The 16,432-nt window shown below is 32.7% G+C and overlaps 1 protein-coding gene across 1 annotated transcript; it reads left to right on the forward strand.

The window, feature by feature from the left end:
* Positions 1 to 14,154: 14,154 nt before the first annotated feature.
* LOC131658219 (metal tolerance protein 10-like) lies at positions 14,155 to 16,107 on the forward strand. Its single transcript, XM_058927541.1, has 6 exons — positions 14,155 to 14,344; positions 14,440 to 14,552; positions 14,664 to 14,909; positions 15,007 to 15,087; positions 15,254 to 15,484; positions 15,626 to 16,107. The coding sequence occupies exons 1-6, from the start codon at positions 14,155 to 14,157 to the stop codon at positions 15,974 to 15,976; spliced, it is 1,212 nt and encodes a 403-aa protein (XP_058783524.1). The 3' UTR covers positions 15,977 to 16,107.
* The last annotated feature ends 325 nt before the right edge of the window (positions 16,108 to 16,432 follow it).

Consider the following 16,432-nt stretch of genomic DNA (forward strand, 5'->3'; position numbering starts at 1 on the left):
ATGCTCCACCTGATACTGAAGCAAAAGAGGTTGCACGAGGCATCACTATTATGAGGAGTATCATACGACATAGAGACCAAGGATTAGTATACCGATTGGAATGGAATTCTGATAAACAACCAATTGGTCCTAATTCTGCAAAGTTGACAAGTTATATTGATATGGATGAAAGTGTCTTCGGTATTGAGTTCAAGTCACATATTACAATTGATGACTTGCAAGAGATTTTTAACCAAGATCAACTAGGCGTCAGTAATATGCATTCATACATCCGGTAATATTCACTCATCCGATATATTATTTAATTAGTCCCACAATATAATTTATTTACACTTTTCAATGAAAAGAATCTAATGTTTATTATGTTTTTATTTAAGGTTGTTGTATGACAGAGTGTTGCGCGGGACTGCATTGTCTAACAGATTCCGGTTCGTGTCTTCCGCCCATTGCAGCGGAATGGAAATTGTTTCGGATCCGGAATCTGTTAGACAGCGCTTAGTCGATAGATTCATGTCCACCGGCAATACAGAATGTCTGCATCTTTGGGCGTATAATACCCGACCAGTAGGGTTAGTTTCTCATTCTTTATTCATCTAATCTCTGTTTCTTTAGTGTATAGCAATATTTTCATATAACCTATTGTTTTAATTTATAGAGCACACTGGTTGCTGCTTGCTATCAACCCGATAAGGGAAGTCGTGTATTATCTGAATTCGGTAAAGGGTGAATGGACCAATTATCCGGCCATGAAGGAAATCGTTGATTTGTAAGTAGGATCGTTCTAAATATATATTCGTGTATATTTATATATTTACTTATTTGTGGGATTGATCTAAACATATGCTTTTATATATTTGTTAATTAGATCAATACAAGTATTCCGTAGTCAACGGGACGCACAGGTATCCCGGACTAAATCAAACAACATCACCTGGATCGAAGTGCAGGTACATTACTTTTCACAAATTTGCTCATAATATTTATGCTACTTGGTAAAACAAGACAACTTATATAGAATCTTATTTGTTTTTCTATGTAGTGTCCGCTACAGCGTAACAGTTCAGACTGCGGATACTTTGTATTGAGGTTTATGAAAGAAATCATTCAGGCGAATCAATTAGAGATTCCTCCCACGGTATAAAGTTATAACTTAAGATAATTTCATATAATTTATTACATTTACCTAAATATATTATTCATATTATGTTTTTGTTTTATAGTACCTTGACGAATTCCGTGCTGCTGGGTACTCGAAGCTAAAGTTAGAAGAAATCAAAGAGGAATTGTGTCAATTTTATATTAAGCTATTTTTCATGCAGATTTGAACTATAATATTGTTGATTTTGTAATGATGTATATATATAATTTTGGATATTATAATGGTATATATTAGTATATATATTGTCTTACTGATGGCTGAAATAATTTAGTCGAAAATATATTACAGGTCGAAAATATATTACAGGTCGAAAATATTACAGGTCGAAAACATTACAGGTCGACTGGGAGGATTAAATTATAGGCTGCACATAAAAATACCTCATTTAGCAACTACAGCGCTTCTTAAAAGCGCTCTTAAAGGTCCACATACTAGAGCGCTTCTTAGTAAAAGCGCTGGCAAAGACCAGTAAAAAAGCAAAAAAAATTAAAAAATTACGCAGCATACAAAAGCGCTTTTGGAAAGCGCTCTGGTAGGTCCCCCTATGAGACATGTTCACCATAGATCAAACTCTTGACTATCCACTTAAATTCATTTAATTTAAGTAACTCATACCAATTAAGTTATTTCATCCACAACACCAAAATTAGAAATATATGATCATATAATTTTATTTTTGTGATCATGCCATAATTATAAATCATTCATATTAGCACACAATTTAATTCATACAATACATATGTATTTAACAATTTTATAGCAACAAAATTCATTATTTATGTTACTACATATTTCAATGTATGGAAATTTAATGTCATGTTTATTTTTATTCACTATTTTTTATTAAAAATTATTTTAAGGTTTTGAACACTGTATTTTGTAATTCTATTTTTTAATATACTACAAAATTTATCCCTACATTCTCTTTTAATCTATAAAATTTTCCACTTAATATCAAGTTATATTACTTTTGTATTTAAATTAATTTAATTCACTTGATTACTATTTATGACTATACAACTCACTAACACCAACAATATTTCTTTCTAATATATGTGATATTTACATTTCTAAATATTAAATTACAAATTTCATATGTTATAAATATATATATATATATATATATATATATATATATATATATATATATATATATATATATATATATATATATATATATATATATATATATATATATATATATATATATATATATATATATATATATATATAATGAATTGCATTATCATAAAATTGTTAATTACATAAATATTGTATAAAATGAATCATATTATCATATAATTTTAATAAAATTTAATTATACAATACTTATGTAATTAATAATTTTATGATAATACAATTCATTTTATATATATATATATATATATATATATATATATATATATATATATATATATATATATATATATATATATATATATATATATATATATATATATATATATATATATATATATATATATATTACTAAATAACATATGAAATTTGTAATTTAATATTTAGAAATGTAAATATCACATGTATTAGAAAGAAATGTTGATGCTCTTAGTCCAATAACCAGACATGTGATTATAATTCACTTTCTTAACATTATATTTGATTGGATGTTTAGTATATTCCTTAACATATCAAAAAGATAAATCTATAAAAAAAATAACAGCAAAATAAAAAGATAATCATTCTCACTATTTTACTTACCATTAAACACATCGGAAGAGGACAAATATTTTTATAACTTGGGACGTTCAAATAATTGAGAACAATTAATTTCATATTTGTCAAGGTTCTTAACCAAGCTCAAGTCAAGATTTTTGTTTTTCCTAATGAGGTTCAACGTACAAGATTCTTGTTCCTAATGAATCTCAAAACAAGATTCTTGCTCCTTATGAGGATGAGGTTCAAAAAATGATCCATACTATGAACCTCAAAATAAGATTCTCGCGCTCCTTATGATGATGTGGGTAAAGATAATATTCTGGTGGATGAGAATATGCGGCTCAAGGCAAGGTTCATGCTTTCAATGAAGATGTGGTTAAAAAAAAGGTTATATTCATTTCTTTTGTAAAATAAAATAAAAATGTGTAAACAAGAGAAATGATTATGAGATCAATTATAATTACTTAATTGAATTTACCATTTATAATGATACTGTTTTATTATATGGTTAACGATAATTTTGAATTTATATTAATAAGACATGTTTATTGATTAGTAAAAAAAGTAATGAAGTTTGAAAATAAAATAAGTTAGTGGTAGTGATTGTTAATGTGTAAGATACTTTTGTGATGATACAAAGAGAGAATAATATGAGAAATTGTTATATTGAAAAGTTGTTATTAAACTGAATTACAATATGCCTATTTATATACATCTATCTAACTTGTATATTAAGCGAAAAATTCTAACCTTAACTAACTTGTGCTTGGGCTACGCAACTTAGATTATATCACAACACACCCCTATAATCCAAGTTGTCGAAAACAAACTAATCATAGTCGATCTGAAATCCTAATTTCTTTCTCAAATTCAGGAATCTTTCGATCTTCAGTCCTTTGGTAAAAATGTCGGTCAATTGTGCTTCACTCGAGCAATGTCTCACTTCAAGTTCACCCTTGTTTACCTTTTCCCTCAGGAAATGAAACCTAACCTCAACGTGCTTACTCGTTCTTTGTAGAACTGGATTATTTGCAAGATTTATGGATGACTTATTGTCGATCTGCAACACCATAGGTTTCTTTACTTCGACCTCCATCTCTTCCAGCACATATGTGATCCAAATTTCTTGACATGTAGCATAAGATCATCTTGTACATTAAGCCTCAAGCGAAGACAATCGCACCACATGTTGCTTTCTCGGGCACCATGAGATTTAGGCACCAAATACTTGAGAGAAATAACTAGTTTTGGTTCTTCGACCTTCCTTATCTCCATACCAATTAGCATCTGAATAAAAATTAATCACAACTTATTTGTTTCCAGGGCTTCGTGAAAAAATGATTACAAAGTTTATTGATCCTTTTAACTATCTCAAGATTCTTCTTACAACCTTCATTTTTGTCACCCTTAGTTCACTCGTGTATCTGCTCACTAATCCGACTGAGAAACCTATATTAGGTGTTGCACACATACCTCAGAGATCCTACAACTTGTTTGAAAAAAGTTACATCAACTTTGTCCTCTTCTCCATACTTATCCAGCTTCAAATTTGCTTTGACGGGTGGGGATGCAAGATTCGAATCATCCATTCTGAAACTCTTAAGTATTTCTTTGACATACTTTCTTTGATGCAGCACCATAACTTTCTTCGACATTTGAAATTCCTTTCCAAGCAAATAAGACATTTTTCCCAGATCCAACATTTCAAATTTCCTTCTCATCAGCTCTTTAAACTTTGACAAGTTCTCCATGTTATTTCCAGTTACCAGGAAGTAATCGACATATAAACAGATGATGGTTATATCTTGTGCCACAACTTGAACATAGATACCATACTCAGACTTGCATTTGACGAGTCCCAATTTAACTAAGTATGAGTCGATTTTCTTATTCCATGCTCTAGGTGCCTGCTTGAGGCCATAGAGCACTTTGTGCAACTTGTATACTTTCCTTAATTTCTCTTGTATCACAAACCTATGAGTTTGTGTGACATAGACCTGTTCATCTAAATGACCATTCAAAAATTTTAATTTCACATCTAAGTGACATGTCAACTAGCCTTGCTTGCATGCAAAGACTACCACCAATATGATAGTTTCCTACCTTGCGGCTGGTGCATATACTTCAGAGTAGTAGAGTATTTCTCTCTGAAGAAGTCCTCGACCTACTAATCTCGCCTTATGTCTTGCTATCGACCATTAGCGCATCAACTTGAACACCCACTTCACTTTGAAAGCTTTTGTGTATGTTGGAAATTTGATTAATTCCTATGTGTTTTTTCTTTCGATTGCTTGTAACTCTTTGACCATTGATGACTTGCATTGTTTACTCTTTAAAGTCTCGTTATAGTTGATTGGTTCAGCACCTGCAAGTAAAATAAAATGAAATAATTCTCCATCTGTTGTGACTTCATCATCACCAACCACTTCATAGTCTTAAAGTCTTACCGGAAGAACTCTAGTTCTTTGAGGTCTCTGGCTTTTACACCCCAAAAATTGCTCTCTTGATTTTACTTTTATCTGGCTTAAGGCTTTACATTTCATTTGCATATATTCATTAAATCATTCGTATATCATGCATATCTTCATTCAATAAGGCATGAGGTCAAAGAATCAGCATTTGTGCCAACTAGGGTCTCATAGTGGTTTGGAGATTTCTTCATTTGCATTTTTGTCACCATTTCCATTCAAAAACAAAATATATAGTTCATATCATTTTCATTTGTATTTTTAATTCAATAATAATTTTGGTTAAAATTTTAATATTGATTCAATTTGAAAATGTCATTTTTTAAGTTGAATTATTATTTAAATTAAAATCAAATTTTAAAATCTTTTTTCTTTTATTCATTTAAATCAATTTTAAATATTTTCTTTTTTGTTTGCATTTATTATTACTAACTGTCTAATTTTTTTTTCTTTCTTACTATTGTTAAAATTATTATTATTATTATTATTATAGGCAAAAAGTACAAAAAGTAAAGTTAGTACAAAAAGTGAACAAAACCAAAATGCGCTCCATCTCACCATCCATTTCATTTACTCAATGGCCCACGATTCACTCTTGAAAATCACATGGATACTAATTTGAAACACAAATCTCTCTCAGTCTCACCATTCACTCATTTTTATCAAAGATTAGAATTTCTCCATACACTTGATACCTTTTACTCCCTCCAATTCACCCCTCACACTCCCTATATAAAGCACTTTAAACCTCTCATTTTCACACACATTAACAAACCTCATTCTTCTACCACCACCTTCACGTTTTCTCAAAAAGCCATCCACAATTCACAAATTTCATATCCCTAAAGTTGTTTCCCCTTTCACACTAAAGAACAACAACACAAAAACCCTAAAGCCTCTATTCCATCATCAATTTTCTCGTTCCAGTAGATTGGTTCCTTTGACTTCTAACTTGTTTTTGTATATATTGATGTTCATAATGATGTGATTCATAATCTCAGTATTAGTTGTTGTTGTCTTTGTAATTAAATTGAATTTATACCTTTTTATTCTAGATTAATATTTAAGTTTTTATTGCAGAAAATATTAAAAAATAACAAAAACATTTTCCTTTAGTTTAGGTTAAATCAACTAACCAATTAAAACTCTTTTTTTTCACTAACTTAATTCAAACCAAGACCTTTTCACAAACTAAAATCCACCAATCAATACATTTAAACTACATAGACTCTGATTCCGTCTTTTGATGCATACGTAGGCATGAAGTGCGATGCTTTAGCGAGTCCACAAACTTCTGATTAACCATTTCCCATTCTATCCTTGTAAATATTCCTTTGTAAATAAACTTTGTACATAAATCATTAACAGTATAAAAAAGACAAAAAAACCTTTTTTCTTTATCAAAAACCCAAAAGCACTTAACATATATCAAACTCTTTTAAAAAATTAAGGGAGGAAATGTTCAAGTATCCCTTTTTTAAGGGAGCCACTTAAGTTAGTCCTCCTAACAAAAACACAAACCAAATCCAAATCATTTTTCTCTCTTGGGCTTTTCTCTTTAAAAACCTTTCAAAACGGATATGTTAACTTCATTATGCACAATACAACAACACGTAAGTCTCCAAAGGTCGAGCAGTAAACGTTAACTATTAGAATGCGAACTTAACATCATCCCTAAAAAACACCAACAAACAAAACCTTTTTCCACGAACTACGAAGCTTTGACTTCTTCATTGCACCATGAGAATATGTAGGCACAAGGTTTCACAACCGACGCGAGCTCAATAATAAAAACCTTTTATTTTTCCCTAATTAAATTATTCATGCATTTCCCCCTTAGCAGATAAGTTATAGATATACACACTCATTGATTAGAACAACAAGAGTGGATACTATGGAGTACCATAGATATGAGGGGTGTTAATATCTTCCCCTTGCGTAATCGAATTCCGTACCTAGATCTTTTATTAGGGTTTTATCGATATTTTCCCTTTCCCTTTGTTAGAAACAATAAAATTCGGTGGTGACTCTTGTTCATATGGGCTAAGTTAATCAATAGCTTAATCTCAAATTTCCCGCTACGACACTAGCCACACACTCTTCGACTATGTCAGGAATGTCTGCCACTTCTTTGACTTCCACTTTGACAGGAGTGTCATCAACTAGAATTTCTTCGTCAACGCCATAATTCATCAAAGGCCTGTTAATTGCATCACCAGAATTCCAATCCCATGTAGATTTCTCATCATATCAATATCTTGACTCATCACAGTCTTCTTATTAATTGGATTAAACAACCTGTATGCATAAGTTTTTTGATATCCTACCAAAATTATAGGTTCACTATTGTTATCAAGCTTTCTTCTTCTCGCATCACAGTTATGCTTGTAGCACATGGAGCTAAACACCTTCAGATGACACACTGATGGTCGTTTGCCACTCCAAACTTCTTTAGGAACCTTTTTCTTTAAATTATTTGTAATAAACATGTTCAGTATATAGGAAGCAATGGTGACTACTTCACCCCATAAGGATTTTGGCAAATTCCTCTATTTCAGCATACATCATGTCATGTCCAATACGGTCCTGTTTCTTCTTTCTACTATTCCATTATGTTGAGATGTATAAGGAGCAGTTACCTCATGATCAATATCATGTTCTGCACATAATTCTTCAAACATCTTAGATGTGTATTCGCCATCTCCATCTGTTCGCCGAACTTTAATCTTCTTATCACTCTTGTTTTCGACAAGTATCTTGAATCTCTTAAAGATTTCAAATACTTCGTCCTTTCGCTTGACAACATAGATCCAAAGCTTTCGACTATACTCATTGACAAACGAAACAAAATACTTGTTTCTACTAATGGTATGATCCTAAAAGGGGCCACATACATCTGAATGTACTTCTAGTATGCAAGAGGATCTCATTAGCATAGTCAAAACAAAAAACTTTATGGATTGCTTCCCTACTAAGAAACCTTCATAGAGTTTGTAGGCATCACAAGACATAGTATATCAGTTACCATATCTTGAGTGATAAGTTGATTGAGTGACCTAAAATTCAGATGGCCAAATCTCAAATTCCACAACCAACTACTCATGTGGTCGAAAACTATTTTCAAGCATTGTACCTCAATCAAACTGATCTTGGTCTTAAATGTCCTATTCTTCTACAAAGAAGTTTTCGAGACCAAATTATTATGAGTGTCTAATGTAATACCCCAATTTACCCCACGTAAGATTAATAAAATCAGAGTATAAAAATCATCGTTTGAAAATAATCCATCGAAACCAGGATGTCACATTTTCTTCGTAATACAAACAATTTCTCATAAAAATAATGGATACATAACACATATAAACGGATGAACCATTCAAAACGATATAGTCTTCAAAAACATTCGTTATAACTCAGCAGAAAAATATTTATAATCCAAATAGAAATCACCAATGACTTAGTTCGACAATAGACAACCTTAATACTAATAAAACTTCTTCAACTAACTCAAGATTAAACAATAAAGCAAATAACAAGACAATAGTGTTCACCCCCCGAGTGTTACGTATCATAGCGACGACACGAACCCAACTACCGAACGTATTTAGCCTTCATTTTTGATTACCTGTATGTTACCAACATAGGGGTAACATTCAAACAGAAGGGGTGAGATATCTTACAATATAAAGGAATGCATGATAAAAAAATATAGGAGATATAGATCATACATAATTTCACCATTTCATACAACGTTAGCATCATTCATCATTCAACAACACATCGTTAATCATTAACAACTGATTCATCAATCATGCAATATTCATGATAATGCAATGCAATCGACACCGTGCCAATGCATGTGATACCATCAGGGCATAAGCCCCCTTCACAATTTCCAATTATTAGAGGCATCAACAAGTCATAAGCCTCCTTCACAATTTTGCCAATCCATGCCAACGTGTTTGTGCCTACCCAAGCCATCGTAAAAGTATGCCATGCATGCAACTTAACAATGCAACATCATAAAAATACACAACAACAACAACAATACACAACGAGGCATTACCTCCATCACAATTGCCAGTAAAATCAATGGCAGCAACAACAACATCATCATCGTATTCACTTGCAACATATAATCACACCCTTTTTGGTGACAACATCACATGACCACGTTCGCACTTTGCATAATCACAATATACCATAAAAATAAAAAATTTAAAATATTTTCAAAAGGTTCCCGAATCGATTTCATTGGATAGGAAATAATTTTAGCTTTTCGAAAGTTTAAACGGCGCGTCAAACGGACACCCGAGTCAAAAGTTATGGCTCTTTGAAGTTTTAAAAGAAATATTAATTTTAACTCAGTGGAACCCGGTTCCCCTATTTGGGAACCCGGTTCCCCTACATCCTTTGTTTCTGGGAAGTCGGTTCCCTTATTTGGGGAACCGGTCCCCCCTGTTCAAAAACTAATTTTTACGCTACAGAAACTCTGGGAACTAGGTTCCCTTATTTGGGGAACCGGTTCCTGCTGTAGCAGACCCAAAAATTTGCTATTTTGCTGCTATGAACCTCTACTCCTCAAAACCTCAAAAACTCATATTTTCCCTATATGAAAAATCACCAAAAATCATAGTTTTTCAAGTCTAAAATCAATATCAAGCCATTGTTCACATACAAACATCAATTCTTTCAATAGCACCGAATTCACAAATCATTCATAACATCCAAAAACACATAAAAGCTCAAATTCTTCACACATTCATGGATATACAATTATGAAGTCTAACCTATAACATACTCATCATCATGCCAACCCTTAGAGAGTAAGAACCCCACCCTTACTTTGGATTGAAGGTTGTTCTAAGCTTCCAATGGGTATTGCCCTAGCTCTCTGCACTTCCCTCTTTCTACGTTCTTCAAATTTTCCGATTTTTCTCTCTTTCTCCTAATCCCTTGTTTTTATTATTTTTTCCCAAATTTCTCACTTTAACTAATGGGCTTAACTCACACCCCCACTAATGCTACTTCTAATCTCATAACAGGCCCAATGTTTATATTCTCTTCATTTTATTAATACTACTTAATTAATTCATTCATAACAAAATAAAATAATCCTAATTAATTCATAAATTAAATCAAATAATTCACAAACACATAATAAAATAGTTATTTTAAATAAATGGGCGTTACAACTCTCTCCCACTTAAAATATTTTCGTCCTCGAAAATTACCTCATGCAAACAACTCGGGATAAGAATCCCGCATCTTGCTTTCCAATTTCCACGTCATGCTTTCTCCGGCAGCTCCTGTCCAAACTACTTTCACTAAAGCGATATCTTTGCCTCTTAGTGTTTTCAACTCACGATCTTTTATTCATATAGGCATTGTTTCCATAGTGAGATTATGCAGTACTTGCACATCGTCCATATGAATTACATGAGATGGCTCTGAAATATACTTCCGGAGTTGTGACACATGAAACACATCATGCAAATTTGCAAGATTGGATGGTAAGGCCACCCTATACGCAACTTTTCCAACTCTGCACGAAATCTGATATGGACCAATAAATCAAGGAGTGAGCTTCTTAGACTTCAATGCTCGCCCAACACCGGTCACAGGCGTGACTCTCAAAAACACATAGTTACCCGCTTGAAATTCTAAATCCTTCCTTTGCTAGTCATGATTACTCTTCTTTATACTTTGAGAAGTTTTCATCTTTTCTCAAATTAACTTCACCTTCTCAGTAGTCTCTCGAACAATTTCAGGTCCAAACACTACACTTTCCCCAAATTCATGCCAACATAAGGGACTTCTACATCTTCGACCATACAATGCTTCAAAAGGTGCCATTCCAATACTAGAATGATAATTGTTATTATAAGTGAACTCTATCAATGAGAGATAAGTATCCCACGAACCTCCTTGCTCAAGAATACATGCTCTCAACAAATCCTCCAACGAATGAATAGTTCTCTCTCTCTGACCATCCGTCTGAGGGTGATACGCCGAACTCATGTTGAGGCGGTAAAGCGGCAAGCAACAAAAGATTTGGAAATATTCATCCGGGATTTATCGTGTCCACAAAGATTAGTATTGTCAAACTGCCGTTCAACAGTTTCTATGGTTTCAAGCTCGAGTTAAAATGGGTTTAAAGTAAACGTGGGAATTTAACTTATGAACATAAAAAGAATTTCATTATTCGGACAATAGAGACTCTCGATATTTGGAACTCATATACCCGTTAAATACTTAAACTTACTACTCAGTTGAAATCAACCTAAACTACTCCTCAACATCATCACGTACCACTCACACAGAGGTTATGTCTAACGCAAAGTGAGAAATTAACCGTTTTGCTCGCGTCAACGATTTCTTAGCACAACACGAACAACACGGAAGCATTAAACTTTGATACACAAGTGAATACTAAGCCTTAATCTATATCTAGAATTAAAACCCAATAAATGTTCTTCCTAAACCCGGATTCGAATCATCCATGTCTGAAACAATCCAAATCCACATAGAGAAAGCAATCACTAATGAAGATTTGTAATGAAAGCATTAAACAACACCATGAGCAATAAATATACATATAAGCAAAGTATAATTACAACAAAACCCCAACATAAATGGTTACAAAGAGAAGAGGAAGAGAAGAAAACCCAATTTCTCGCGGTGTCAAACACGATCCAATAAGCTCCCGACTCCGGATCATCCATGAGCAAGCCAAAAATGTTGTCTTCTAAGCTCTAATGACCAATAAATGAAGGTTTGATGATTTGGGAACAAATACCCCAAAGCATAACCTAAAAATGTGTTTTTTGCCCCTTTTAACGAGTTGCTGTCCCAGGCGATTTCGCTAAGCGAGCTTAATCTCGCTAAGCGATAGCAGAAAAAAACCAAATATTATTTTTGCCATAACTTGAGAACCTTAACTCCGAATTGTGCCCGGTTCGAAGCGTTGGAAAGCTTATTCAATGCTCTATCTAACAATGACAAAATGACACCCAAATTGATGATTTTTATCATCCTTATTTTAAGCCTTATTCTTTGATGAATTGATTTCGTTGCTCAAAATCGCGCGTTTGAAGCCGTGTCTTCGACACTTTATTGTCCATGCTCTAAATACGCCTCAATACCTACAAAATGAATAGAAAACTATCAAATGGTACATAAAGGAATCAAAACACGGGTATAAACAAATTAAACGTATTTACACACAAAACGGGGGATTATTCAACAGAATTTACACAAAAACACTATAAGTGCCACAAAACTATATATACAAAAGCACTACAAATTGACACTTATCAACTCAACCTCAACTTAGAACCCAACGCCTCTTGCAAACTCTTCCAAAAATCAGAAGTAAATCTTGGATCTCTATCCGAAATAATACACAAAGGAACACCATACAACTTCACAATTACACTAATATAAATCTCCGCCAACTTCGGTATCGGAAAACTGATGTTAATAGGAATGAAGTGAGCCGACTTCGTAAGCCTATCAATAATTACCCAAATCGTATCATGTCCTCTCGGAGTGTTTGGTAATCCCGTCACAAAGTCCATTGAAATGCTATCCCATTTCCATTATGGAATTTCTAAGGTTGCATCAACCCCGCAGGCTTCTGATGTTCTATCTTTGATTTCTGACAAGTTAAACACGCATACACAAACTGTGCTACGTCACGCTTCATTCCCGGCCACTAAAACAAATTCTTTAAATCCTGATACATTTTAGTAACTCCTGGATGAATACTCAACTTACTTTACGACTTTCCTCAAGAATCATCTTTTTCATCTCCGCGTCCTCGGGAATATAAATTCGATTGCAGAATCTCAACTCCCCTTGCGCATCTACCTTGAAGTCATTGTTTTCATACTGATCAATCCCAACCATCATGTCTACTATCTTCGCATCTAACTTCAGGGCTTCTTTAACATAATCTAGAAATTCATTGTTGATCTTCAACATCCCCAACTTAACACTCTGCGGTGTAACCTCGCAAACTAGACTCATGTCTTTGAATTGTTTGATCAATTCCAGTTCTTTAACCATCATTCCCGACATATGCAAAGTCTTTCAGCTTAAGTTTCTTTGATTTTTTATATCAATAATGAAAATCTCAAAATTTCCAATAAATCGGTTTCAAAAATTTTAAAAATTACTAATCATTTCCGTTAAAAACATGATTTTTAATACCGAAAATTTCAATAAGAGTATCGGAAATTTCAAATTTACTACTTGCCTAAAGTAATTTTTTAAAAAATAATAATATTTTTTAGATAAATAATAACAAGGACATTTTTATCGATACAAAAATACGAGATGCAACAAATAATTTTAGGAATGGCAAATTAAATGGTGGTGAAACATGTCACACACCTCATTATAATCCTAACTTCAAGTCTTACTCGTCAATTTTTTTTCTTTCTATTCGTATATTCTTTATGATGACTTCAAAAGTTTGTATATTTCTTAATATTTTTCCTAAGTTCCCCATGATCCTGGTCATGACACTGTCCTCACCTATCTCATTAAAGTGTAGCAGTTGAATTCCTCCCAAAATAAAACAATTGAAGGTTAAAATGTGAACATTTAGGTACTTCCAAGTAAATATTCCATTCATATTAATATAAAACTACATGAACTCAAAAGTCAATTTGTTTAGAGGCATGATATAAGACTCATTCAAACAACCACTCTTTAATCAAGCATTCTCCATGCTTTCTCTTGTTACAATATTCCATACAATAGCAACCACATCTTTTATGTTGCTTCAAAATTCTATATATAAAGACTATTATAGTATATACAAATAATTATTAATAGACAAACATGGCAAAAGTGACTGAAGTTAGAACTGATTCAACTGATTACAGAACTGAGCTTCTTTCACCAAATATAGCTTCTGAGAATGTCTCTATGGCTAGACAACCTTCATGGAGGATCAGCATGGATGATCATCGAATGCCGGAGAGACAAATGGAGTCTCATTTTGGCTTTGGATTATTCCTAAGAACAATGAGTACTTGAAATTCAATTCAACAAACTCTTTTTGTTCATATTTCATATTCAATTTTTCTATGTTTCTAAAATGAATTTTGCATGTCTATTTTTCAGATAGACAAAGGAAACTTGCTAAGTATTATGAGAGGCAACAAGTGCTTCTTCAAGGGTTTCAAGAAGTGGATTCATATCTTGATTTGGGCACAATACCTGGAAACTTAACCGAGGTTATGAAAATTCAAATGAGTTTTTTTTTTTACATTTTACAACGACGGTGTATATGAATTAAATTCTCTGATGCGTGAAACGAAAAACTTTTTTTTTATTTTATTTTTCAGGATGAGATGAAGAAACTTGAGAGGAATGAGAAGGTGGCAATTTATTTATCAAACATAGGGAACATGGTGTTATTTGTAGCAAAAGTTTATGCATCCATTCAAAGTAGATCTTTGGCTGTGATTGCATCAACTTTGGACTCATTGTTGGATCTTTTGTCTGGTTTTATTCTTTGGTTCACTTCATATACTATGAGCAAACCAAACTATGATAAATACCCTATTGGCAAGAATAGAATGCAACCTGTGGTAAAAACTTCATTCTCCTTTTCATTTTCATAATTTAGTCTCCTTTCAAAAGAGACATTCATTTTAGTAACTTTTGGTTTGCTAAATAAATTGATAGGGGATCGTTGTATTTGCGTCTGTCATGGCCACTCTCGGATTACAAATATTATTTGAATCAATGAGGGAAATCATCGTAAAGGTAAAGAAATAAATAACATATTATATAAATAGACACAGATCATCTTCTACGATGCACTTTTTCTGTAAGGATTTTTTCTTACTTTTTTATAAAGCTGCACTGTAGAAGATGATCTGAATCCTATTGTTTAGCATATTGATTCTACTTCAAAATCATTTTTTGACAGGCTCAACCTGATAGAAATCCTACAAAAGAAAAGTGGATGATAGCAATTATGGTGACAGCCACGTTTGTAAAAGTCGGGCTCATGACATATTGTCGCAGGTTCAAAAATGAAATAGTTAGAGCCTATGCTCAAGACCATTTCTTTGATGTCATCACAAACTCAATTGGTCTAGCCACAGCAGTGCTAGCCATCAAATTCTACTGGTGGCTTGATCCTCTTGGAGCTGTTCTGGTATGTCCTTCAATCCACATACTTTAAAATTATACTAACAAGTACAAAACCGTGAAGCTCAGTGTAAATTAGTCACAACTTAACTGTGACAATTATTTTATGAGACTACGGTTTAACTGTGACAAATATTAATGGGTGCAGATAGCTTTATATACAATAAGCAATTGGGCGAAAACGGTGATGGAGAATGTATGGTCATTGATTGGAAAAACAGCTCCTCCAGAGTACCTTGCAAAGATAACATATCTATGTTGGAACCATGACAAGGAGATCAAGCACATCGATACATTGAGAGCCTACACATTTGGGTCTAATTACTTTGTGGAGGTAGACATAGTTGTGTCAGAAGAAATGTCACTTAGTCAAGCACATGACATTGGAGAGACACTTCAAGATAAGCTTGAAATGTTACCTGAAATTGAAAGAGCCTTTGTTCATGTTGATTTGAATACTACTCATAAACTTGAACACAAGCAACTCAAGGTGGCATAGGAAAGTTGTTCAATATTGTTTAAGAGTTATATGTGTGATTAGTGATTGATTTGATTAGCATATTGATTTTGCTGTGCTAAAATTTTAGTAAATGTATCTTGTGATGGTATTGTTGATTCGTCATTACAGAATTTATTTTTAGTTGTCTCATAATGAATGAATCAGATCAAGTGTAATAATAATATGAGTTGTTTTGCATACTAAATATAAATTTCATTGATTGATCTTTTGTCCAGGTTATATTTTTACTGTAAAAAAGTTTAGAGCATTTCTTTTATATGGTAATGTCAATAGGTGATAGGTGCAGTGACAAACTACCTCTATTGGTTCCTTTTCTTATAAACAGGGCTGTCTCAAACTATTTGGAGGCCCTGTTCTAATTTTAAAAATTGGTCTTAATAAAAAGAAAGGTAAATAAATAAAAAAGAGTCTTTAAAATTGTAAATGATATTCAAA

The sequence above is a fragment of the Vicia villosa genome, linkage group LG3 (assembly GCF_029867415.1).
Source record: "Vicia villosa cultivar HV-30 ecotype Madison, WI linkage group LG3, Vvil1.0, whole genome shotgun sequence".
In the NCBI taxonomy this organism is placed as follows: domain Eukaryota; kingdom Viridiplantae; phylum Streptophyta; class Magnoliopsida; order Fabales; family Fabaceae; genus Vicia; species Vicia villosa.

What these genes read in the sequence shown, in the direction of transcription:
- LOC131658219 (XM_058927541.1), top strand. Translation starts at nt 14,155, where the DNA reads ATGGCAAAAGTGACTGAAGTTAGAACTGATTCAACTGATTACAGAACT. An exon ending in TACCTGGAAACTTAACCGAG is followed by an intron (nt 14,553 to 14,663) that starts GTTATGAAAATT and finishes TTTATTTTTCAG; the next exon opens with GATGAGATGAAGAAACTTGA. An exon ending in AGAATAGAATGCAACCTGTG is followed by an intron (nt 14,910 to 15,006) that starts GTAAAAACTTCA and finishes ATAAATTGATAG; the next exon opens with GGGATCGTTGTATTTGCGTC.